The sequence below is a fragment of the Falco biarmicus genome, chromosome 4 (assembly GCF_023638135.1).
Source record: "Falco biarmicus isolate bFalBia1 chromosome 4, bFalBia1.pri, whole genome shotgun sequence".
NCBI classification, from domain to species: Eukaryota; Metazoa; Chordata; class Aves; order Falconiformes; family Falconidae; genus Falco; species Falco biarmicus.
Genome location: NC_079291.1, coordinates 58,038,495 through 58,063,744, shown reverse-complemented (window position 1 = coordinate 58,063,744; position 25,250 = coordinate 58,038,495). Strand labels below are relative to the sequence as shown.

Here is a 25,250-nt window from a genome sequence, read left to right as displayed (position 1 = left end):
TTTTGCCCATTAGCCGGATGCTATATGACACTGAAAGCCCTATAAACTCATCTGTCTGTTAGTCTCTTACTTTCAATAAATCACCAGCCATTCAACATGTGCTTCCATGCAGCTCACCCTGAATCCTTCTGGATAAAGGAAGGAAACCAACATAAAAAATATCTTGGGCCCCACATTGTGATAGGTGTTCCAAAGAGCCACTGCAGAAATAGAAATAAACACCTTCCTCCTGCTGCTCCCTCAGACTCTTCTCCCACCCTTAAATCTGATTTCAGCTATTGAGGTATTTTTTTTCACAGACAAAAGAAAAACAAGGAGAAAAGCACTTTTATTTTAATTGAAAGACGCCTCCTTGGCCATCTGCTTTTGCATGAAAACTAGATGACAGAACATTCCACATCTTCGACTTAGCTTTAATTACATGGGTACAGCAAAGGAAAAAAGAAGGCAAGCCCACTTTCCTCTGTTATAATTTCTGTTGTTTAATTGGACTTGGCAGCACACTGAAGTGTCCAGAAGAGCAGGGTGAAAGTGAATCGGTGTAATAGTCCTCACTGTTTGGTCCAGTTTGGTTTTTTCACTCCTTTCCAAGCTCTGATGTTCCCATCAAAGAGGTTAATCAATCCATTAATCTACAGGACAACCATTGGGGGGAAAAAAAACACAAACCCAACAAAACCAAACACAAAACCCCTCAAGTACAAACACTGGGAATGCAAGTTTATTTTCAAGCTTCTGCATATTTTACAACACTGGAGAGCAAAAACAGTCCCACAAGAAAATACTTGAGTATTCCTAGCAGTCTCCTAGGTCTCTCTTTCTGTGGAAAACTTTGCTTTTTTTTTAAAAAAAAAAAAAACTTGCTTGCAAAGAGCAGTTATTCCTTAATGATTATCTTCTGGAGCATTGTCCTTTCCAACACCTCTGCTTCCTGCTGCTTGGCTATGAGAAATTTGCTAACCTCTAGCTACTGAAATAACATCAGAACATGAGGCATATCAGGGTTTATTGTGAACTTTGAATCTTTTTGCTTCCAAAAAGATAATATAAGAGAACTTCTTAGTCATGGTGTTCCAGTTCAGCAAGACATTTAGCTTCTTAATTGTGTGTCTACTGAATCAAAACAATGAACAAAGCTTGAACAAGCTGGATAGACTCTAGCTCCCATTGCACGAGGCTTGAACTCCACTTTCCAGAGCTGGTCATCTGTGGTGTCCTGTAATAGTACTACTGGTGTCCACTCCCCAGGCACATGATGCTATATGGTTCATCAGTGAAAGCATATGGGAAGCAAACCAAGAAGAGGTGATTTTTGTTTGCTGTGATGCACAGTATATCAGTCAGAGGGTTATTTTGTATTTAGAAGGCCAGTCTGTTTGCTACTGCAATGCTTTAATGCTTTTCCTGCAGAAGATGTCCAGTGGACAGAACTGCTGTGGAAGTGGATCTTCCTCCAATTTGCTCAGGATAAACTGCAACCATTATGTTTGGTGGTTTTTTTTTTTATTGTTTTGTTCTGTTTTGTGGGTTTTGGTTTTTTTTCCCTAATCAGGCTTTTATATGTTACTACTCTAGATCCTGAGGTCATCTTTAGCAGACAGATGTGGTCATTTTTACACCAGAACTAGATGGCACAGTCCATCTTGTCCTTCTCCACACTGGCATAAGTCCATATTTCTTACCATGCCACCTTCGGCCAATTTCCGTTTGTACCTCGAAAGGAAAGGAGAATGCTAATTTATGGTGAAATACTGCTTGGGAGTAGAGTGATGAGAAAGAGGAAAGACAGAAATAGTGGCTAAAGAAGGGTAAAATTTAGACATCTCAGTCCAAGTTAGTTCCTCTGGGCTCCCTTTCTAGCTGATAGAGAAAAGTAAGATCCTCCAGAGAATGTTTCATCTGCCCTGCCTCAGCATGCCCATCCCTTTGCACTGATGGAAACATCCAGTGTGGCTAGCTCAGAGCTGGCCTGCCATGTTGAAAAGCATAAAGGAACCCCACTCTTTCTTTCAAGAAGTAAGGACATTCTTTCTGTGAGTCCACCCAGTCCTGTCTTCCTATGGGCCCAACAATCAAAATTTATTATTAGAGCTGTCACACAGTTAATTAATGAAATAGTCACACTTCATTTTTAACTTACCTGATTTCAATTTCTACCTGATGGTCTTCAGTCCACCTTCCTTTTCTGAACTGAAAAGTCTATCAACACTAAGTAATTTTGTCCCTTCAAAGTAGTTACATCTTGATATATATTATCTTCTGAGAAATGAAAGAGCTTGAGGTCTCTAACTATAACACTGTAAAATATTTTCTCCACCATTAGAACATTTTCTCAGCTTTTTTTTTTATATCTTCTCCTTTTTTTTTTTTAATATCCCTTTGAGAATTTATTCCAGTAATGGTCTCGCCGATGTTGCCTACAAAATTCAACACATTTGCTTCACATTGCTTGCTCTTCCTCAGTTGCTAAAGCATGTTGTCTTGTTTCCATCTGATTCTACAAAATTATAATGTGCAGCAAAATAATCTTGATCAACATTCACCAGTTTGTGGCTGAGAAATAATACTGCTCTGCTCTTTAAGATGATGAGGGGAAAGCCATCAGCATTCAGAAGACATTTGCTTTCTGTGGTTGACAACTGTGTGTTCCATGCATTGGCATGTTCACAGAAACACACAGTGGGTCTAAACCAGCCACATCTGATTCTTATTAGAAATGTGCCTTTCCAGATGTTTAACAAGAAGGAAATTTCTATATTGAAATGCTGTGTGTCTGGGATGTCAAGCTGAATGTAAAACTATGGTCTACCATCAGAAAATTTAGACTAGTGAATAGGAGTGTTAACTGATCACAAGCATCATTAGAGCAATCGACAGTTCGTAGCCATAAACTCAACCAAAAGGCCATGAAATGTTAATATATTTGAAGATATTTATTTAATATTTCAGAAATTTCTGATAAATTAAGTCAATGTGGACCATGGCACAAGTGGAAAATTAAATACTGTTTGAAAGTCTATTCAGCCCTAGGATTTAAACTTGGAAAATGGATATTTAGTCAGTGTACAGCCCAGGGAGTCTAGAGTGGGTCAGCTATCTCTAACACAGACAACTGTACTTCATAATTTGAATATTTCACTGACCGTGATGATTAAGGGCAGGGTTCACCTCCTAAACACATCTTTGACACTCTGGGGGATGCCCTGGAGGGTGGTACATAAGAATCAGGGCTCTCCCTTTTTAGGAGCTGCAGTTAGAAACCAGCAGACTCTTAGAGTACTCTGAAACTGAATCCCAGTCATACTCTAAAACAGCTGTCCCAGCTGCCCTGTAGTCAGAAAAGAGAGGGAAATTCCAGGGTTTCAACCCATTCTAAAATGCGGAGTATAAAATATTGATTCCTATATAAGTCATTTAAGATGCATTCTTATCACAAACTCTAGACTGTATAAATGGACCTGGATACTAAGCTAAATGGAATGATTCCTGTCCTATCAAAATCCTTACTTATATGTCTCAAATGGAAAAACAAATTTATCAACATGAAGAAATACTGAGAAGCTTCATGAGCATATTGAAAATATTACAAAATAATATTTCACTATTGGGAAATCAGCATACATTTAAATTATTTCTAATTTAATCATAGACTTTTAGTAAATGAAGATGTCTTTGCATCACTGTCTGGACCTAGCATGGGTTTTTCAAGTCCCACTAGAGTACAAAAATGTGCACAAAGGATAAAAAATGCTAGATGGAATAGCAAAGTAGTAAAAGTTCATTTCTCCACTAGATGGCTTCATTCCCATTAAGATAATTGAAATGACATTAATCTTCGTTGATTCCCATATTAACAGACAATCCTAAGAAACTAAAAGATTTGATTATCTGTTTGTGTGAAACTTATTATTAACACTGTATATCTGCCAGTGGAAGCAATATTGTAAAGGATATAGTTTCCTTACCTCTTGGTTCAGGAAACAGTAAAGAACTGCTACAAGAAACCCCTGAAAAAGACCAAAAAAAAAAAAAAAGTATGTGTGGAGTGTTAGCACAGTTTGAAAAAGCCATTTGCACTATCTGACTTCATGATGGTACTGTGTATGTGAATTAGTATCATTATAGATTGCAGGATTGTTATAAATTGGAAAAAAATTACCTATCTTCTACAAAGCTGATCAGCCAGATAATCAACTAGTTGTTGGCATTTCACCAAAGTCAGGAATGCAATATGAATTCACAAGAATAGATTATATGGCAATTGAATTTCTCCTGCGTGATGCTTACAAAGATATGGTCCATTCTGTAGCCAGACAGTGAGCTAATTCTTTACACAGTGTAAATCAGTGAGGAAAGACAGACTTTGTGAGGAGATCCACATACAGAGCTCACAGAGCTTTCCAGTCACTTTCTGTATCTTTGCACTCTATCAAATGAGATCAGGTTTTGGCCTACTGAATACTTTTGTTAAGGTTCTGAACTGAGATAAAGCTAGGAAAATCCTAGGAGGTCAATGGACCTATATGATCAGACACCAGCTAAACACCTCACCCTTTTGTTTAGTTAACCTATTCCTCACATTGTTGATTAACTAAATGAAGGCCAGGTCCAAGTGCAGCAGGTCAGGACTAAGATGTGCAAGGTTTATTGGACAGGACTGACACAATGGATTAAATCCTTAAGAGGACTGACCAGCACAACTGCTGGATTTTTGGTGATGCTCCCTGACAAATGATGCCACACAACCATTTGGAGTGAGATAAGCTCCCTCGTGAAGTTTGGTGGGATTGTCCACAGCTGTTTCCTGTAGACTCTGAGGTGCAGTGCAGGGAAAGGGAGGAAAGCAAAGGGTAGCTGGGTGCTGTCTTGCTCATAACTCAGCTGGAGGGTATGTAAGAGCATTCTAGTTGGCACCAAGCTCCTCAAGCTGTCCATGCCCTCCCTGTGTGCCAATTCAGAGCAGCTGGGGGCATCCAAAGTACACCAAACATTTCACTTACCCAGGAGGGAAACTGATGTAAAGTTCCTCAGGGCAGTAGTGTGTATGGGGCTGACGAGCACCAGGCACTATTCGATGTTTATATGTTTGCTAATCAATTTATTCTTTGCAAAGGATTAACAAAGGGGTTGGAACTACAGCTTCTATTGCCCCTGGATAATTTATGTAAATGTGTATTATTATTATGTAATTTGATGTAAATAATAAATAATAATAAAAATTATTATGTAATTTGATGTAAAAACATCAGCCCAAATCAGCTTGGTCTTCTTAGTGAGGTCAGGGAAGGTATGTGGATTACCACTTGTCGCAAAGAAGGTTTTCCATGACTTTGACCCACCATCCAATTTACACATGCATCTGGAAGACTAGTGGTAGTACTACTGGTTTTTACTAGTCTTGTATTTGCAGAATCTGCAAATGTACACTCTACCCTACTGCCAAGTAGGATGTAGGTCACATCTTCAGATACTGTAACTCAGCAAAGAACCATGGACTCTGTAAAGAGACACTGGCTTCAGGATCCAGTCATGTTTTGTACAATACTAGTTGCCACGTGGACACTAAATTAGAAAAGAAGGACCTGAAGCCTCCGTGGTCATTTTACCTGAAAAGATCCAATGCAGAGCTCCAAGTAAAGCCGAACATCCAAGCTGGTATATTCCGGGAGAAAGTTGAAGACAATATAATGGGTTCCAAATAACGGAATTAGAAGTAGAGTTGACCTTGAGAGACGTCTAGCACAGGACATGAGAAGTAAGGTAATAGTTCCCTGAGTAAAGACTAATGCATGCAGTATGCCACAGTAACGAACAGAAGTTAAAAAAAGGATTTAAACATCTACATGTAAAGGTCACGTCTCTTGGGACTACAGTGCTGGTCAGAAAGCATAATGAGATACTAGCTGTAAGTAGATTTCTGATGCTTATTGCTTTATTGGCAACACCATATTCATAGCTTTTCTGTGGTCTTTCGTTGTTCTGTCTTTCTGAATGAGATTACAATTCAGGAAAACAGAAAGGAGTAGAACATATTTTGTCCCATCAGAGCCATTGAAAATTTGACATTTTTTTGTAACTAGCTACAAAGAAAGTAATATTCAGGTTCACTTCACTGTCCATGTACAGGAAAAGTCATCTATAGAGGGTAATTTATTCTGCCCTAAATCAGAGATTGAATGTGGATTCAATGAATTGTTTCCTAGTCTCCCCACTGACTGTAATTGCACGGTAGACATCTGAACTGATCTGAACACCTCCTGTTTAGATAGCCAAGATTAGCTGAATTGAGTCTCCTCCTTTGACTAGTTTCCTTGAGAATGGGATAAGGTTGGGGATTTCTAAAACTTAATGCCAGTCAAACCAAGCCTGCCTCTGAAACCAGACAAGTGCTTCTCTGTTTAGAAAAGATGATATAAGATTTTATTATTTTTTAAAAAATAAGTTATTATTATTATGTCATACACTACCTGTATTGAGAAGAGTTATTGAAGTTGATTTGTCTAGGGTCTAGTTTTTTCAGCAAAATTCTGATGATGTTGATAAATAGGACAAAATTGACCTGTTCACAATATTCGAGGGGGTGGAAAAAAATAAAAGGTTATGTTCTAATGTAGAACTTTGCAATGAAAAATCTGGGTTTTAAATTCATTTATTATGTGATTTGTGCAGTTTCAATGAGACAATTGTAAAATTATTGATGTAATTTCTGTTGGCAGCATTCAAGCATCTAAACAGATCGCACTCCTTAAAGAAATAGCTGAAGATGAAAACTTGAGAATTTGAATTTGTAAAGCAAACTATTTAAATCAATAGATTGTGTAATACTTTTTATTTTTTGTAGTTCATATAATTTTGAATCTCTTTTAAGATGGCTATTGCATTAAGTTCTGGATAATATCTTTAGACATTAGTAGAATTAATCTGACTAAATATAGGTATCTACAATGAGATGCTTTCATCTGAGCTGTTCTCCCTTTGTAGTCAATGGGGAGCCAGCCAGTAGAGTCAGCAGAGCCTCAGGTGGCGTTGGGCATGAGTCATCTCCTCCAAAGGTAGACATCTATTATAAGCCAAATGAATCATAAAACAAAAATGCGTTATTTCTCTTTGTTTACTCTGGAGAGAACTGAGGAGCATTAGCTCAGCTCCAAAGCTAGCTAGGGTCCACCCTAACTTGCAAATCAAATTTTCTACAGTTGCAATTTGGCACAGCTTTTCCAAAGCCTGTGAAGCTGCTCGGTTTTCCACAATCAGAGGGTTTCTCCCTGTACATTTTTATGTGTCTCTACACACCAGCTCTTCTTTAGGTGAAGCTGAATGCTTAATATTGCCTAAGAATATCCATATTTTACCAGAAACTCCAATCTCATTTTAACCATCAGTGATGCCTTAAGTACATTCCAGCAGAAAAATCATCACTGATTTTTCACATCACCCCCTAAATCTCTTAACTTCAGAAGTAGATGATAGGTGAGCACTAGACTAGTAAGGGGGAAAATAATGCAGGTAAAAGGAAATGTGATATTGTATTGAAATACGATGAACTATTACCAGAACTGAGATTATTCATTCACACTGTTTTCATATATATGCCTTATTTGTATGCATTTGTCCTCCAATCAAATGAAGCTTTTACTAGGTGCCCTTAAGTTCATCCACTTTCTCAAACACTGCTTGGGTTTAATGGCATGTGGGAGTAATCATCCATGATAACCATTTAAGGCCCATCAGTTTATTCAATAAATGTCAGGTTCAAGAGCTATTATCATTGTTATTACCTACAAACAAAAACCTATTGCCCTTGAAAGTTTTTATTAAAATTTCTGGGTGATTCTGGACTCTTAGGCTAAAACCTTGTTTTTAAATATTATAAGGATGGTTTAGCTACTTACTTGCTATTAATTTCAACCAAACTGACAATTCTATGAAATTTTTAAGTTGTTTGAAGGATGTTTGCTTTTGGTGAGGTGGCAGTTTCCTACCTCTTCTTAGTTTAGATTGGACATAAGCAAGTTTACAGTAGAAATTATACCATTCCTTTTCCTTACTTCGAAGAGTAATTCAGCAAACAATAACCAGATTTTAATTTAAAAGCCTTTTTTCTTCTAATTAGTGTCGGCAAACTCAGAAGTACCTACCCCAACAGAAATTATAATAGGTCCTTTGATTAGCCACCAGTAAGGAGAGCCTTGATTAATATCCCAGCATCTGAGGAAATAACAGTAGTTTAGAAAAAGATGTGTATGTAATCACCACAATCAATGAAAAATATATCCCAAGAATATAAAATAATGCAGGAAACAATGACTTACGCTGTGTCTTCAAAGTAGAATTTTGCTAATATCCATACAAGGGTGAAAACTGTTGGAAAACCTGTCAGACATTTAAACAAAAACTGTGGTTGTCAAGATTCATCAATTAATCCAAATCTTGCCCACTGAAACTCTGCTGTGATAATATATATCACTCATTTTCAGAAGTGGAATTACCTTTCATGGCCTGTTCACGGAACAGGAACCACTTCAAACTCACAGCATAAACCTAAAAGAACTCCCCTAATACCCATGATAGAACGCAACAAGTTACAGCATTGACTGTTTGGTGATCGTTCACTGCTGTGAAGAAACAAAGGGACACAGAAGCTACTTGGCACATGATATAGTTCTGCCACAGAGGTCTGAACATGCAGCCGCTTACTAACATGACCACAATTCCGCTGTGTGATCTCACCCGAAGCTAGCACCTGCATGCAAATAGTACATTAAACCCAGGTGTAAAGTACTAAGGGTGCTTTTTGCATGACAAAATATTAGGGAATAACATTTACCAAATCTTAAAATAATGGTAATATTAGCACTCTAAAAACACAGAACGTGATGCAGTCTACCTTAAACCTTCCTAAAAAGGCACCTGAAGTCTCCCTAAAACACCAAAAGTAATTCAGTTTCCTTAATTTTCAGGGCTACCTTAACCTTGGGTGACAACATGCATGGAATGCCAAAACTTCCCCTGGGCATGTGCATTCACCTGCCATACAGGAGTCCTCCGGTTCCCTTTACACAGCCACTTTATGGAGGTAGTCACTTAGTTTCTGATTTCTAAGTCACCACAAAGGTCTGAACAATTACATTTATTGCAGACTACCACCAAAAGGTGTGGGAATGTTGCTGCCTCATGCTTGCACCGTTATGTAGCAGACAGAGGTCCTTTATTCATACAATTGCCCCATGTAAAACATGGGCAATAGCAATACCAGGGCTACAGAAGTGTCTACTTGACTCCAGATGGACCCATTCTCATACTCTGCACAAACAGGAGCAAGGTGCATCTAACTTTGATGTTTGTGGTAACTCCTTAAAAGTATCTGTGTTTTCAATGGGAAAAAGAAGGTTAAGTGGACTGGATCTGGATCTCTCTCTGTGGGTTGGCAAATTTACCTAATTTTCCATTTATTTCACAGTGACTTTAATGCTGGACTTTTAAAAAAACTTCATTGCTCCTCACTAGTATGCATGTAAAACTAAAATCAAAGTAATGCTCAAGTTAGGCTCTTCAGTTAAGCAGATTAGATTCCACATCCGGTATTTTTAATGGGATGGATAAAGCCTTGTTTAACATCTTCCCTTTTATTAATTTCATGTAAGAACCTTACTTACCCCAGCCAAAGAGAACAAGCCACCAAAAATATCTTCTTCCATGAGAAAGGGATGAGAGTAGTAGACAGTTTAGGTAAAGAGCCTCTACTAGCAGCCACATGAAATTGGTCATCATGAAGTAGTGACAGAAAACAACTGAGATCTTGCATTCCGTCTAGGGAACAAGAAAGTCATAGTTTAGGCATTACTTGTGGATACATGTGTTTGATTTCCAGATGTAGTAGGCATCTGTAATTGTGGCTAAGATATACAAAGAACAAGATCTCACAATTACATGCATGTTTGAAAGGGGAGCTTCAATTGTAAAATGGCTTTCTGAATAGTAAGGCTTCCACCACAATACCTTGGAATCTTTGCTGTATTTTGCTTTATATCTCTATGTTAGAAATAAAGCCTGGTCTCCCAAGCGTGTGATTTCTCCCACAAATGCATTGCCTTCAGTGTACTTTATACAAGTAGAATCAAGTGCTCTATAGCCCTTAGGCAAATGATCAAGGATCCACTTTCCTACTTATGCTCAGTTCTAAACTCTTGTGTAGCTACAAGCAATGCAGAATAACCATCCCATAAATCTCTGTTTGAAAACCACTGCCATGCTGCCAATATTTGTGGCTGGATCAAAGCCGATTGCCTAGTACCTTGTGTGTCTCGTGGTTTACAATGCAGAGCTTGCAGTCAAAGCATGAAATCCAACATTTCCAGAAGAAACATCTTTTAAAACTTGTGTTATAAGGTAGTTAGAGATCTTCAATTTTAGGCTTCAGATTACAGAAGTGTAACAGTGTAATGATAACACTTTTTTCTATGGCAAAGTCTATATCTGATTTAGAGTACTACAGGATCACAAACTGCTGCAATCAGAAAGTAGAAGTGCATGAAGTACACACTTAAGGAGGTAAAACATACTGAATAAAAGAATATATATAATTTTTATTACCAGGTTAGAAGGGAAAAAAAAGAAAGGAGTAAAAAAAAGCCACAAAATATGAAACGATATGTAGATGGTACGCAAAACATCGAGTACCACAGTATCCTGGTTTTTGTGTGCTTACTGTAGAGAAGGTGCAATGATCAATGTCTTCCTCTTGGAAAAGGACAGCATCCTTAACGAAAACGGCAATAGCTTTTAAGATAAAAGTAAAAAAGAGCTGTATGTGGATATAATTTCTGGGGCAGCGAAGCCTCCTGGAAGAAAAGAAGAGAGGTCCTTCTGAGGTAGTTAACTGACTTGCACTGGCAGTAGTTAAAATATGCAATAAGCCCTTGTTTCATCTGAGATGCTTGAAGGTGCATATAGAAAGAACACTTTCGTTCAGCGAGCTCTCTCTGCAGAGAGGCAGAGACAGAAGCCTTCCTCATACAAGGCGATCCACCCACAGACTACATCTTAGCCTCCTGCCTTGTTAGGTGGTGCCCTGATGATGTTTCTGGTCTGCCAGATTTCAGGAATCTCAGTTCTAGTTTGTGTTCGGTATACCTACGCCAGGATTTTGGCAGTTGGCATTATTTTTGGGTGAAGAGAAACCTGTGTTTGAGGAGTGAACTCTACTGAAACAGTCCTGGCTATGGCTAAACCACTCCTAAGAACAAGCATGCAGAGATATCCTGGACTAACCGGACATTTTTGTTAATAATCAGAGTAATGTTTGCTTAGCAATATTTTCTATACCATATGCCATTGGTGAGTTAAATTGCATTAAACCCCTGTGTGGACAGCCTTATACAGAGCAAAAGAACTCTTCCTTAGTTTACCAAAGTTATTTTTAAGAATTAAATGAATGCAGATAAGAGCTTCAAAACAATCTGGTACATCTACTTTAAATTCTCAGTTAATTCACATTAATTTTTGACCATTATTAAATACAGGGTTTTGGAAAAGTTATACAGCTTCCATTTTATGTTGTCATTGGAGCTGAAGATTTTAGCTATTAAACAAAGAGTTGCATTAAAAGCTGAATTCCATCCAGATCCAGTAATCTCAGGGTCACCTAATCTTAAAGCTCACTTAGGGTGTGCAGAATTTTATTCCTGAACTCAAATGCCAAGCCCATTGTTAACTACAACTTTTTCCTCCCTATTGCTAAGTCTCTTTACGTCCATTGTTTCTTTCTTTCCCTTTATTTGGGCTGGTTTGTTTTCCTGAGGTCAGAGTGGATGTCAATAAACATATCTCTTCATTTCCAGACATGATGTAGGAACCAAGAGAGGTCAAGAAACTTTCCACAGGGAAACTCAATTCTCACAGCATAACAATAAAACTCTATTCTTTTTTGTCTTGCAGAAATACAAGAAATAAACAAAGATTAATAAAATAAATCTTACGTGGTAGCAAACATCAAATCTACAGTAAATTAGAAAATAAACAATCAGGTTTACTCTGGATACTCTAAATTATACCTGAAAATGCCTAATAGCTGCATAGTTCAGTAGGAAAGAAATCTTACCAAGTGTAGCCAAATTCAGAGCCTAACTTTCAAAACATGTTTTAGTTGTAAATTTTTCAATAGTAAAATATAAAGTGCCATAGGAACATTGATTCAGAATCAAGTTCTTTGTGTATATTCTTCTTATTAATATAAAATTCAGCGAACCCATGAAAGGCAAGCACACATCGTTTATCAGAAATTATCTTCATTCCAGCTAAAAGAAGCAAATTTATCTATTGGTTATTTAGGATCAAAGTGAGTTGCTGAGTGTTGCCAATAGACAGCCAGGATTTGTTTCCCAGTTCTGATTCTTCTTATGCCTGCCTTGCTCTGATTACTTTTCATTTCTAGCCTCAGTTTAATATTATTAAACCCATATGGCTGGAAATTTTATTCTTCTGGATTTCTATCTATATTACTTTGTGATCTCTAATGTTGTCATATACAGTCTAAGATACTAAAAACTGTTGAAAAAATTAAGGTTAGACAATAACTTTACATACCTGAATGCAATAAGAACTGTCACAGCAATAATGAGTGAGGTGATTGATACACTGTATCCTACAGTGTAGATGATCTTTATAGTAGAAAAATAGGATTTCTATAAAAGAATAGAATTATTTGTCACATAATTTGCAGCCAAATGACAGCTGTTTTACTGATTCTGGAAGCTTTGCTTTGTTTGGTGCTTCCAATCTGTTCACATCCTTGCCTGCCTTTTTTCCCCCTTTTAATCCCACAGCAAAAGTCAACTGAAATCACTTACTATGTTTCTTTTGCGAAGACCTATTCCATAGCTACATGGATACAGACCAGCCTGATAAAGAAACGTATTGATCAGGATGGTTTCAAGTGCATTCATGAAACCATAAAGAACCAAGCCAGTCTTCCACGAAAGCATTTTAAAAACTCTTATCATTTTAATAAGCACTGTATTTTATACCATTTTTTCTCTGCAGCAGCAGCAGGGCAATCCTGCTGGCAGCTAGCTGCATGATAAATACAGAATTCTGTCAGCCCTTCCTTATGTTTCTCCACTTTCCTTTGCTCTGCTTCCTTACAGCTTTGCCGTCCATTCTTCCTTTCCATTTTTATTGTGTTGCAGGATTAGGTTTTTTTCTGGGGTTGATTTTTATTCCCCTTTTTTTCTTGCTGCTAAACTTAATTGTTACTCAGTCAGAACGTCAATCAAAACCATTTCAATCTAAATGGCACCTCTATCAGATATGATCTCTGAGTAAGGGTAAGCTGACTTCAACTATCACACATTGAAGCAGAAAACAGAATGAATAAGCTCTAGGCTGCAAATCTTTCCCTTCAATATAACGTGCTCTGTCTCTTGGGTTCCATTTCAATGTTTCTATATCCTAAAATCTATGCAGCTATACATTGTGCTGCTACAGTTCACTGTGGGGAAGGAAAGATACTTTTTTTTTTATTCTTATGTATAACTTAAGGCAATATAAAGCTGACACTGAGTAGGATTTATTTAATTTATTTTAGGTGCTTAAAAATTCGCTGCCGAGGTATGAGCAGCCAAGTCTGTAGTAAAAGGAGCAGTGTCAGCGCATGGCCACAGGATTGTACTGTTTAATTGTTAACACAGTCCTGTTTCTTCTTATTCTGTTTCTTTTCTAGTTAATGAGGGGAAACAAGCACCCCCAGAAGACAATTCAACTCATTGTTAGATGAGACCATATCACTTTCTGCCAGCAAAAAAACGAATCTATCACTACACCTGCCTTACCAAGTGCGGGTTGATAGGGCTGATTGGGTGGAGAAAAACCTTTGGTGTTGAGGACCCTACACCCATGCTGGGTGCATTTCTGACTAGTCATAGTCTAGTCCCATGGGCTGAACTTTTATTAATGGTCAGAGCACACTAGGTGCACCTGGCATTTGCCTTGCAGGTTAGTTTCATCCCTAGGAAGCCAGATTATGCCTTCTGGGAGCACCTCTCAGTGTAAATGCAGTAAGTGGGCATAACCAAATGATTTCCTTGCAAGGCTCACACCTGATCCTGACCAAAGCACTAATATAGCTCCACTGTGTAATGAGTAACTCAGACTTACACAATCATTTTTTGAGACTGACAAAGTGAAATGACATGAAAACCATGGAGAGTGGCCTTTTCTGTCGGGTGGATGAATGTGAATTGCACCAATTACCCACGTACCTGACTATAGACAATTCCAGCAGGAGCTCGTAGAAGTCCCTCAGAGCTCCAGAGCTAGACCCTAAGTCTGGAAGGCACCACTCCGTAAGAAACCTGTCGAAGCCATGCCAGGCTGACAGTAGCTGGCAACCTCCACTTACAAATCAGAGATGAAAACCACAGAAAATAATCAAATCCTTCAGTGGACAAACCTACAACTGAGGAGTTTACCTTGAGGTAGAATGTGGGTTACTACTAAAAGAATCCGTAGACTCATTTAAGATTGTTTTTATACCAGGAATGTAAGGAAACAATGAAAGAAGGAAAGAAAGAGTTGCATTTCAGTGTAATTGTTTATTTATACAGAGCAGCAGGTACTGTGACTTAGAGGTTGTAAAGGAAGTTTGAGTTAAACAGCGTGAGAGTAGTCAGCCAAAAAAGTAATGGGAAGACAAAAGAAACCTCCCCATGATGAAACAAACTAAATTCTTTCCAGCAAGTTGAATGGACTTAATCAACTAGGGTATAAATGTTATTTTCATTCTCTCTATAGTGAACAAAAAAGGATAGTATTCACCTGACTTGTACAAATAAAGACAAAAGTGCAGTGTTAGCCTGTACAGAGGAAGGGTAGAGATCTAGACTTAGACTAGACAATTCATTTTTAATCACTTAAAGTGATTTCTACCTCCTTTATATCAGTTTAAACTTAGTGGGGATTTCTTCAGAGTCTTTCCACTGAGTTACTCCTCATTTTGTTTGCAGTAGATAAAAGGACAGCAAAACCTGGTCACAAAAGAGATTTTATGTAACCATAATAATCTTCAGGATTGTAGTATTTTTCATTAAAATATTATATAGAATTTTGGCTTGCTTCTTTTCTCTGGACGAGGAGTTATAAGAAGCACATCTATACAATTTCTATCCTTATCAGTTAGAGATAAAGCACTCTATTTTCCCTGTACATATAATCTCTAAATATCACCAACTGTGCAAATCTAGCTGAAGGTATACATAAAATTCTGATCTGCATTACAGAGATGTAGATTTTGAAACTTTTTTTGTTCCTTGTTGAACTAGATATTTTGTGCTAGGCAGGATAAGAAACCAGAAACCCCTCTTGTCCTTAGAAATTGCTGAGTTTGGAATAGCGGTGTTACAACAGCACATTTGCTGTACTGATGCTGTGATGCCACAAAACTATCTCTCTGACTGATATTATTGAAATGTCTTAAGTCATATTTTGTGAACAATTTGTGATATATATCTAACTGTTATATTGTGAGCTACTTCAACAGAACTGTATGATTGTATGTAATTTGCAGCTGACTATTTTTATTACACTTTTACACCTGAATAATAAAACATACTTACTAATTCTCTAAAATAAGTGACTAGAATAAAAGTGAATTGTATTCCCTACTTGGTAAGAAATTTCAGCTTCAGCTGAGTGGCCCTCTGCAGTGGTCTTCAGAAATAGAAAGGAATCCTATAACGTCAGCGTGCCACTCACATATTTGTTTAATTAAACTTACTTCTTCAAGTGGAATCTCATCTTCTACTGGACAAGCAATATGGTAGGGAGGGAATGGGTCAGACCAGCCTTTCCTTGTGCAGTTCCTTTTTACTATCCCAGCTGAAAGAGAAGCACTTATTTTTTTCTAATGAAAAGCCACATAACATGGAAAATAAAAACCAGAAGACCTCTTGCTGGTACAAAGGTTATACCAGGAGGAGAGGATCATCTCCACTAGCATCTCACAGAGTTGAGAGGACATTTTGGATGTGTACATTCAGGTAGTCGGATACAAAACTTTTTACATTATCTGGAGACAAACAATGGGAAGAAGTGAGAGAACTGAGGTGACGGTGGGAGAGGTGGGAAGGAACAAGGAAGAAATCATACCAGAGATGAGGAAGTCACAGAATCACAGAATGGTTTGGGTTGGAAAGGACCTTAAAGCTCATCTAGTTCCAACCCTCCCAGGGACACCTTCCACTAGACCAAGTTCCTCAAAGCCCCATCGAGCCTGGCCTTGGACACTTCCAGGGATGGAATTCCATTTAAGAAGACTGGGAAGCACTGCTCCATCAGACTTCTGCCTTGTTCAACACTCACTGTTCTACTCCCTTCTCACTCCCACCTTCCTTGGGGCTCACTCTTTGCAGATCAGAGGCTGGAATAAGCAGTTTGTTCTATGAGGATAGCATGTTTCCATAAAAAAGATTTATGAGTCAGATGAATGATAAGTAAGAGAGTCCCAGGGCAGGAAATGAATCTGCACAGATGAAAGGGATTTTCCTTATCCCTCATTTATAACTAGCATGTGCTGGGGGAGGTAGAGGTTGGGGTTTGCAATTTCTTTTTTTCTTGTGGAGCTGCCAAATCTAGGTCTTTCCTGGAAGATCGTTTCCTCCTTATGGGCTTGCAGTTCATTCCTAGCTATACTCACGCAGCAAGTAAGCAGCACAAAGACATTAGTTTGCACAGTCTTGCATTTGACCCAACACATATGCTAATTCCATGACAAAATTCTGTTTTGTATCTCCAACCCTGGTCTTAAAGAACGATCACCTTATTCATTCCTTTGCCTTTTTTTTCATCCCAAGCTCATCAGAACATAAATCTCATCAAGCCCCATGCTTAAGTTCTGACCTAGAAAGCACCACATGAGTTCTTTAGAAAACTAATGCACAAGCTGATCCCAAAGCCTATGAAAACCAATAGAAATCACTATTGATTTCAGTGTTCTTTGGATCAGGACCTCATCACAGGCTACAGGATCATATCCAGTTATGATTATTGTTTAAAATATGAGAAGAACTGCTAAGCTCCCTTAGATCCTATTGCAATCTTTGCAGTAATGCTCTGATCCAACTAGAGAGCAGGAACTTGCAATGTTCTGTCTTCATCCCTCATTTTTAGAAATGTGCTTGCCAGGCATGCAACACAACAATAGTACAACTCTGATGGATAGTACATCACCTGGCTCCTTCATGAAGTGAAAAAGGATATTTGGGCATAGTAAGGCAACAGTCTCTCCAGCATCTGCCTCCGGCCAGCACAGTAATTTGTCCCACATTCCCTTGCAACCTCAGACAGAAAGTGAAATATATTTTTAGGCATAATGATAATTGAGCAAAATAAAAAAGCCAAACCTTTTTCAACTTTGCCACTCCACCCCTTACATATCTTATAAAAATAGTTTACCCACAATTTTTATTCTATAGTGAAAAATAAACACCTCCAGAGAACTATTTAATCTGCTTTAGTTAGACCCCCTGTGTTAGACTGGGGTAGGTTTTCAGACATAATTCAATAAATGAAAATGTATTGTGGAATAGAAGGGAGAGTGATGCTGGAAGAAAGACCAGATTACAGTACTGGTTAGCAGATTAGCCTATTTTTAAAGGTCGACACACCCTCACAGAGCAAGCATGATGCCATGATAACATCCAGTAGGGGAAGAAATAGGACAAGGACACAAGGATTCACTCAGATAGATTGACCATCCATATTTTAATGTGAAAATGGTGTTGAAAATAAGAACTTAAAGGACGGGGAGTAGATGAAAGAAGAGCCGACCAGAGAACAGAGATTTGGGACAAAAAGTGAAACACTCAAACATGCACATCGGCAGCATGGCTGTGTCTTGACTCTGGTAGGGTGTTGCTTCTCTCTCACTCCTTTCATCTCTCACATATGGATACCTGCTGGCGTTACATTTCCATGCTTTTCTGGGTCATCCAGACATTCAGCCTCCTTTTTCTTCAGCTCTGTCATAAAATCACATTCCGGGTGGACATTTCCAGAGACCTGCAGGGGGAGGAGTTTCATCTGATTAGTAAGAAGGGGTCGGGTAGGATCTCATGAGCCATTAAGTCCAGACCTGCTTTTGGAACTAACAAGCTTGTGTTAAGAACCTGGGACATTATCTTAGGGTTTAAGAGTCAAAGTGTGCCACTGCCTCTGCAGAAACTGCAATGCTTTCGGCAGGCGAACTCAGCTGGGCTCTGTCAAAGGCAGTTGAGCTGCGTTACTTTACATCAGAACAAATCATTAGGCAGTATAGCTATCCAAAGCTGGTAGCTACAGCTCTGTACTGGAAAGCTTATGAGATTTGTCTGGCTATGTTCATAATGAAAGACCTCTTTGCTATGGCCTGGGTTTGAGTGCAGGACTCATTTGCACCCTGACTTTAGTCCTGCTAAATCTGGGCCCAGGGAGACAGAGGGCACTTGGACAGGCTCATTCTCTTAACAGTGAAGAGCTCAGCACTGCAGACCATGCTGCAGAGCCCACCTGCTCCTCAGCATAGAGGTGCCTCTGCCGACCTCCAAAGAAATCTTTTGAAACCGCATACGATTACTGCAAAGCTGTCTTCTGAATGTGCTTTTTGCTCCAAAAGGAACAAATCTGTTCTCTCTCTTCTGCCATCTGCCTTTCGTTACACAGGGTGGGAGGCAAAACTCCTTTCTTTGGAAAAAAACCCCACAACTCTGCACCAAAGCATTTGTTTGTTTGGTATGCTGGTGTAAAGGAAAAAAAAATGGCTCCTGGTGTTTTAAGAGCAGGAACCTTTTAGTTGCTTTAGTCCTTATTTAGACTTATGCTTACATGGACGCGGCAAAAGAATTAGAAGGCATCCAGAGTACCTTGGCCACTGAAGGACAAAGACTGCAGCATGACTTCTGTGGATGTAGTCACTGTGCAGAAATACCTACATGTATTTTTCATGAAGAAAGCAATATGTGCCTTGTCCAACCACAACTATTGTCCCCAGTCCCAGAAGGCCAGTTATCATCACAGACTCTCATCTTGGCTCTACACACTGGCCACTGGTGCCAGTGTGCTCTGTATGTGTGAATATAGATATAAAGACATAGATACACACAACAGAAAATTAACTCAGGATGAGACTTGCATGGTGAACAGGTGGCTGGCATATGGATCACTTGTGTTCCACCCAGGGAAGATTAATATTCAGGGAATTTGGAAAACAAATAGCTGGCTTTCGGTTCATTCAGAGGGCAGATCGCATCCATTCCAATAAGCTGGTGTTTCCCCTCCATGTTAATGTCCGTATCTCATGTTGGTCTGCAGAGCATTTGAACTGCATATTGACTAAGAACTTGAGGCTCTCAGGCTGCTGGAAAACACTGGTTTAATTGCACAGCCTTTGCTCTTCTTGGGTTTGGACCTTGGCAGTGGAAAATGGCATGTATCCACATGTATGGCTTCAAGGAGATAGTCTGCTTCCCATTTACAGCACTTTTAGGAGGATGTGGTTTTCCTGCCATACTGACCGACAGCAGTGCTATGGATCAGATTAATGCAGCAGTGAAAAGGAGGGCCCCGTACTCAAGGCTGACTGAAGTTTGGCATATGTGAGAGGAAGATGGCTATGAATGGGTGGAGCAGAGGCCAGCCATTGCCTTAGCCCCAGGAGGTGGAGATCTGGTGTGTAGGATGTCTCAGTGATGTCAGCCCCGATCAGCAAAAACAGGTGGTTTAGGGAGCCCCTCAGCTCCACTTCACTAGGATATGCGATGGTAGGCAGGATGACAGAAAATTGGGATCTGTCTTGAACATCTTTGCTCACTTGGTGTCTCATGCCAACATATATTCTTCTCCCCTTATGCTCACCCTGGACAATGAAAGCAATCTATGCTGAAAAGCTCACTACCCATTATGGACAGCAGCTGTTGCAAAACGTAGTTTTATTAGTCAGTAGAAAAAGCAGTCAACCCATTTACTGAAAAACTATTTCACAACATTCTATTGGTTTGGTGAACTGTGTCCAGAAAAACCTCAGTAGGCAGGAAATGTACCCATTTGCATGGTCCTAAATTATGTCTCCTGGCAAAAAGATGACTAGATTTTGCCTGTGAAAACTCTCTTAGCTCATTGTTCATGGCAAGAACAAAGCTTGTTTGGCTTATTGACCAGTTCAGGAAATCTTTTTTTTTCTTTTTCTTTCTATGTCTCCAGACTCATGAGAACACTTTACCATACGCATCTCAAATAAAAAGGTGAGGCTGATCAAGTGCCACGTATGTCAGTTATTACCTATTCCTTCCAGAAGACCTGACCTTAAGAGGTGCTCTTACAGTTTATATTCAAGTCAGTAGTTACTGCTTGAATAAACACTGAGTGCAAGTTCTGCTATGACAAAAACTCAGCTAAAATAAACTAAAAAGATTGATTCCACTCCTAGGCTGTGTTCTAGATACATTCAACCCCCTAGAACACTTGATTACATCTAGCAGACCCTTATACTTTCCAAACAGCTCTGAATACTGTTCCCAACCAAGGTGTAGAATCAGGTTCCAAACTACCCTGATACCATCTATAGACTTACTGGTTTAATAATTTTCTACCTTCTTCCCTTCTGCCCACTTCTCGAAGCATCAAGTAACAGGAAAGAGGTATGAGCCATTCTTTAGCACAAGAATAAATGTCTGTGAATGTGATTCAGTTTCCTTTGGTCTCTTCATCTACAGAGGCATCATTATCTGATCTAGTCTTCTTAGATTCCTTTTATGAGGATAACAGAGAGAAGCTAGCATTTTTGTGCATGGATCAGTTGAATTATTTTATATATTTACTTTTGGATGGAATGAGCTATGGTTTAGACTCAATTTACTCACATTCCCCTCACTGTTAAATTCATGGTTACTCTGAATTTGGGTTTCAGCTCTGGGTTAGATGAATGCCAGTGAGTACAGCTACTGACATTATGCAGGCTTGTGCACACATCATTATAGTAGAGCTATTTTGCCTTGTAGCTAAGCTGATAATAAGACAAGAGGTTTTGGTTTGTGGGATCCTAAAGAAATGAAGCTCCATAAAATATTTTAGTTTGCCACTTTGGTAATTCACTGGTCTTAGAATTGTCCCTACAGAAACTCCCTCTGCAGCTCACATATCACAGATCATGGAATGATTGAGTCTAGCAGGAACCTCTGGGGATCATCTAATGCAACTTCCCTGCTCAACACAGGGTCAAGTAGAGTAGTTTTCTCAGGGCTGCATCCAGTTGGATTTTGGATTTCAGCAAGGATGGGAACACCAAAGCCTCTCTGGGCAGATTCTTCCAGTGTTGGGCTACCCTCACAATAAAAAGTGGTTTCTTGTGTTTAAATGGAATTTTCTGTATTTCATTTTGTACTCACTGCTTCTTGTCTTTTCCTTGCATACCACTACCAGAGGACCATTCAGATTGCCTAGGAGCTAAGCTGCACTCAGGAGAAATGCCTCCTGCAATGGACTAGAAGGTCTAGCTAACTGCCATCTTACTTTAGGGTCTTCAACAAAATGTTTAATATTATGGTGGATGACAGATAGCTTCTTGTGTTGGGTAGATGAGGCAAAACAGGAATCCAAACTCAGCTTGTTTCTTTTTCTGAATTCTGGTAATTAGTAGAGGAGACATGAAGCAGAGGTTCTAGCACTTTTCATGGTCATTTACATCCATGAAGACAGACAGATGTAAAGCACCACTTCCCTGAGAACCACTTAATGTACAGCAGGTGAGATCTGCAGGTGTGCCTGTTCCGTAGACCTTGCTGAGTAGCTACAACTGTTTCACAAAGCTGAGCAGAACATACATATCTCCTTTTAAAACTGTGTTATCACTAGTTGAATTGCTCACATTTTTGAGACTCTTATTAGTTAAAATGTTCATGTGGTGTGCAGCAAACCTAGATTCAATTCCCTGCCAAACCTGAGAAGTTTCAAGTTTTTGATTGCCATTTTTTGAGGGAACCAGTATCCCAGTAAGGCTTTTTTAGGGAGATGCTTCCTAATCACACAGCTTGAAAACATTCTGCATCTGCACATGAAACTTTTCAGAAAAAAATGGGATGTGCCTGATGAATTTTGGTGACTGATAGCAGAACTTGAAAAAAAAAGGAAGTGGAAGGAGAAAAGAACAGATGGATGACAATTTCGGAATGCATCTTCCCAAGTCCATGCCAACCTGAAGATATTAGTTTTGGATCAGTCTTTTAACTGATTCAGTGATAAGTACTCTTTGACTTTACTGATAGGCAAACACGGGACCTGTTAGTGGGCCTTGATTTTCCAACATCTTTGCCTTCCCAGAACATCCATAACAATTCACTAAGGCAGAGCAAATTGGACAGCAAACTCACTGGGCACTAGATATCTCAAAAGGACTTCAACATGTGGAAGTCAGCTACACCTTTGTGGTGCTACCACTACTGTGAGACAAAATAAATGAATAATGACTTAAGTCTGGACTGAGTTGCTGTCAGGGCCCTTACGGGCCTTAGTGGTCCTGCTCAGCCTGCCCTAGGCCTCCCCCTACTCTTCCCATGGACCCAGGAGCTCAGTTGCTGGCCTAACAATGCTGTAGGATGGTGGCTGCAAGCTCCACCACTGCCCTGCCCTGCCCTGCCCAGCCATGGGCCCTGCTGATGTCTCAGCCTGGCCTCAGCCCATCCTTGTCCCCATGGCCCTGGGCTATGTCTGACCCTGAGTCCCCTCACCAGCCCCGATCCTGACCGGCTGATATGCCCCTGAGGCTGCCCTGCCCCTTCACTGGTGATGGTGGGATGGGCTCTGGCTGGCAAAGTCCTGCTCTGCCAGTCAGGCTATCACTTATAGAACAAATGTAGCTTAGAAAAAGTGTTTTCCTTGTGGTTATATTTGCACCCCATTTGTAGTTAAGATAAGAAACAGGTATTTCCCCAATATTCTTTTTAGAAGGGCAAAAATTATAGGAATTGTGCAACAGGAGGCAAAATAGAAAATCTTTTTGAAAGGACCTTAGCTAATATTTCAGCTTGTCTTCCTGAATAACTTTATACAAAACTCTTCTTGCTGATAAGGAAAGCTAAACTACAAATGAAATAAACCCTGATATGTTCCAAATAGAATATGAATTTGCAGTTGCCGTATCCATCAGATAATGTATTAAATGGAACTGTGGGTTGACACAACCACCAGAAATCAAGCAAATCTTTACCCTTGTCCGAGGGCCTCTGTTGCAAGTCTTGTTCATCTGACAAAACAATAAAACAGCAACAACAAAAGGAAACCCTCTTCCAGATGAGTCTCTAAAAAGGGACGTGAAATGCACACATAGGAAAGTAAACTTCTCTTTTTAAAAAATATTCTTGCTGGTTTTGTAACCATGCAAAATTTGCTGCTTGAACGATGCTTTTCCTGTTTTCTCTCATATACATCAGAATGGATCAATATTTTAATTCTTTTCACATTACAGTAGGTACCACAAGAAATGAAAACAAAAATCTCAGTTTATGGAAGCTGAGAGTCAGCCTCTTAAGCATTTAAAACCTCTCTAAAAGCTGAGCTAAACTCTTCCAGGGAAAGCACAGTATCAAGCTACTACCAACAATGAAAACAGATAGCTGTTCTTCCACCAGTTTCTACTCAAATAAGAATGTTTACCTATCCTCTATTATAATAAATATGCAATAGACACTAGGAGATTTTTATCATACACTTAACACATAAACTTGTCTTTGATCAGTGCATAATTGTATTATAACCAATCCAGCTTTATATTAGAAAGTGCAATACCAATCCAGCTTTATAGAAGAAAGTGCTATTTCTTTAGGGTAAATGGGACATGTTCTAACAGAGAACTTCAGTGATATTTTAAACCGGATCTTGATATTCTACTTATGAGCAATCATATTTATCTACTCCCCCTACAAGGAAGTGGAGTTTGTCACACAATGATACAAAGGAAACCATAGCTTCACATCAGTAAAAAGTTTTTTCTCTCATTTCACACTATTTTATTTCTCTTGACCCATAAAATCCCAGCTGCTGTAGCACCTCTCATGAAATGCTCCTTCAGAGAAGAGATTCCAAGGGAAGAGGAAAGGATATAGCAGAAGAATCACAAATGGAAGATGCTGAAAATGTAATTACTCTTAAAAGCAAAGAAAATATGTTTGCTTCACTTTTCACAGACCTTTCCTGACATCTGTGCAATCCTGAATTGTGATATACTAATCTTTGTCCAAAGGAAAATATCAGTGAGACCTCTAGGCTTTTTAATGCACTTGGATATTTCTAATTCTGCTATAAGCATCCCAGCTAGTTTGACTCATTTGTTACCTGTAGTATCTCAGCTGCTCACATATTTAATAACATCAATGCTACCAACAAGGCAGATAAAACTGTAACTAATAAGAATGCATAATCTGAAATTTAAAAAAAAACTCTATCAAAACTCAGCTGCTCTGATGTAACAGCTCTTCTCCCGTTTTTTCATCACTGTCTTCTAAAGCCTACACACAAAAAAAAGGGGGTCCTGCCAGTTATGTTGTTTCTCCTTAGTGAGCGTGTAGTAAGAAAACAGTGAAATGCATTGATCCTACAACGTGTGCCCCTTCTGCTGCTGTTCACACTTTTCATAGCGTCTTGCCTTGTTTAACTGGAATCCAAAGCAAATAAAGAGAGACTCATGCAAAAAGTAAAACTGTATCTGACCATCTGTTCCAAGAATAAAATGAACAAATATCGAAAAACAAAGAAGTAAAAGCTTTTTTCCATGCAATTACTTACAAGCAGTGCCAGACTCAGGGTGTAGAGAGCACAGTGGTATAAAGCACTGGAGTTCATGTTTCAAAACAAGTAAAATTTCACTTCTTTAGCCTTTCTTAGTATCTTTCACTTGCTTTTTGACTTCCCTTCCTCCTGTCCATTGCTGATTTGAAGCATTTATCTTTTTACACAGAAGTGACGTAACACTGCAGAGAAGTGGGAAATAAATATTAATAATTCTCTAAGCTGTATGTAACCTGCTTTCTACATTTTGGACTTTGCTGCATGCTCAGAGACTGGACTGGATGAATTGAGTGATTGATCCCAAGATTATGGGAATCCTGTACCTCCTGGCAAGACCCTTGTTTTCTTCTTTCTTATGCAAAATTATTTTAGTATGGATGAACACATCTAAATGTTGCTAATCCTGTATTAAAACAATATGTCTGGCATAAGAGAAACCATCT

General features: G+C 39.0%; 1 protein-coding gene across 1 annotated transcript; it reads right to left on the bottom strand.

Annotated features, from left to right (window-relative positions):
* Positions 1-1,733: 1,733 nt before the first annotated feature.
* GHRHR (growth hormone releasing hormone receptor) lies at positions 1,734-24,861 on the bottom strand. The gene is made up of 13 exons (XM_056337703.1): positions 24,805-24,861; positions 17,949-18,054; positions 17,224-17,331; positions 15,773-15,873; positions 12,586-12,683; positions 10,709-10,841; positions 9,657-9,810; positions 8,313-8,373; positions 8,139-8,208; positions 6,468-6,559; positions 5,607-5,736; positions 3,965-4,007; positions 1,734-1,765 (listed from the first exon to the last, which is right to left on the bottom strand). Exons 1-13 carry the CDS (start codon positions 24,859-24,861, stop codon positions 1,734-1,736), a joined length of 1,185 nt encoding a protein of 394 aa, XP_056193678.1.
* Positions 24,862-25,250: the final 389 nt, after the last annotated feature.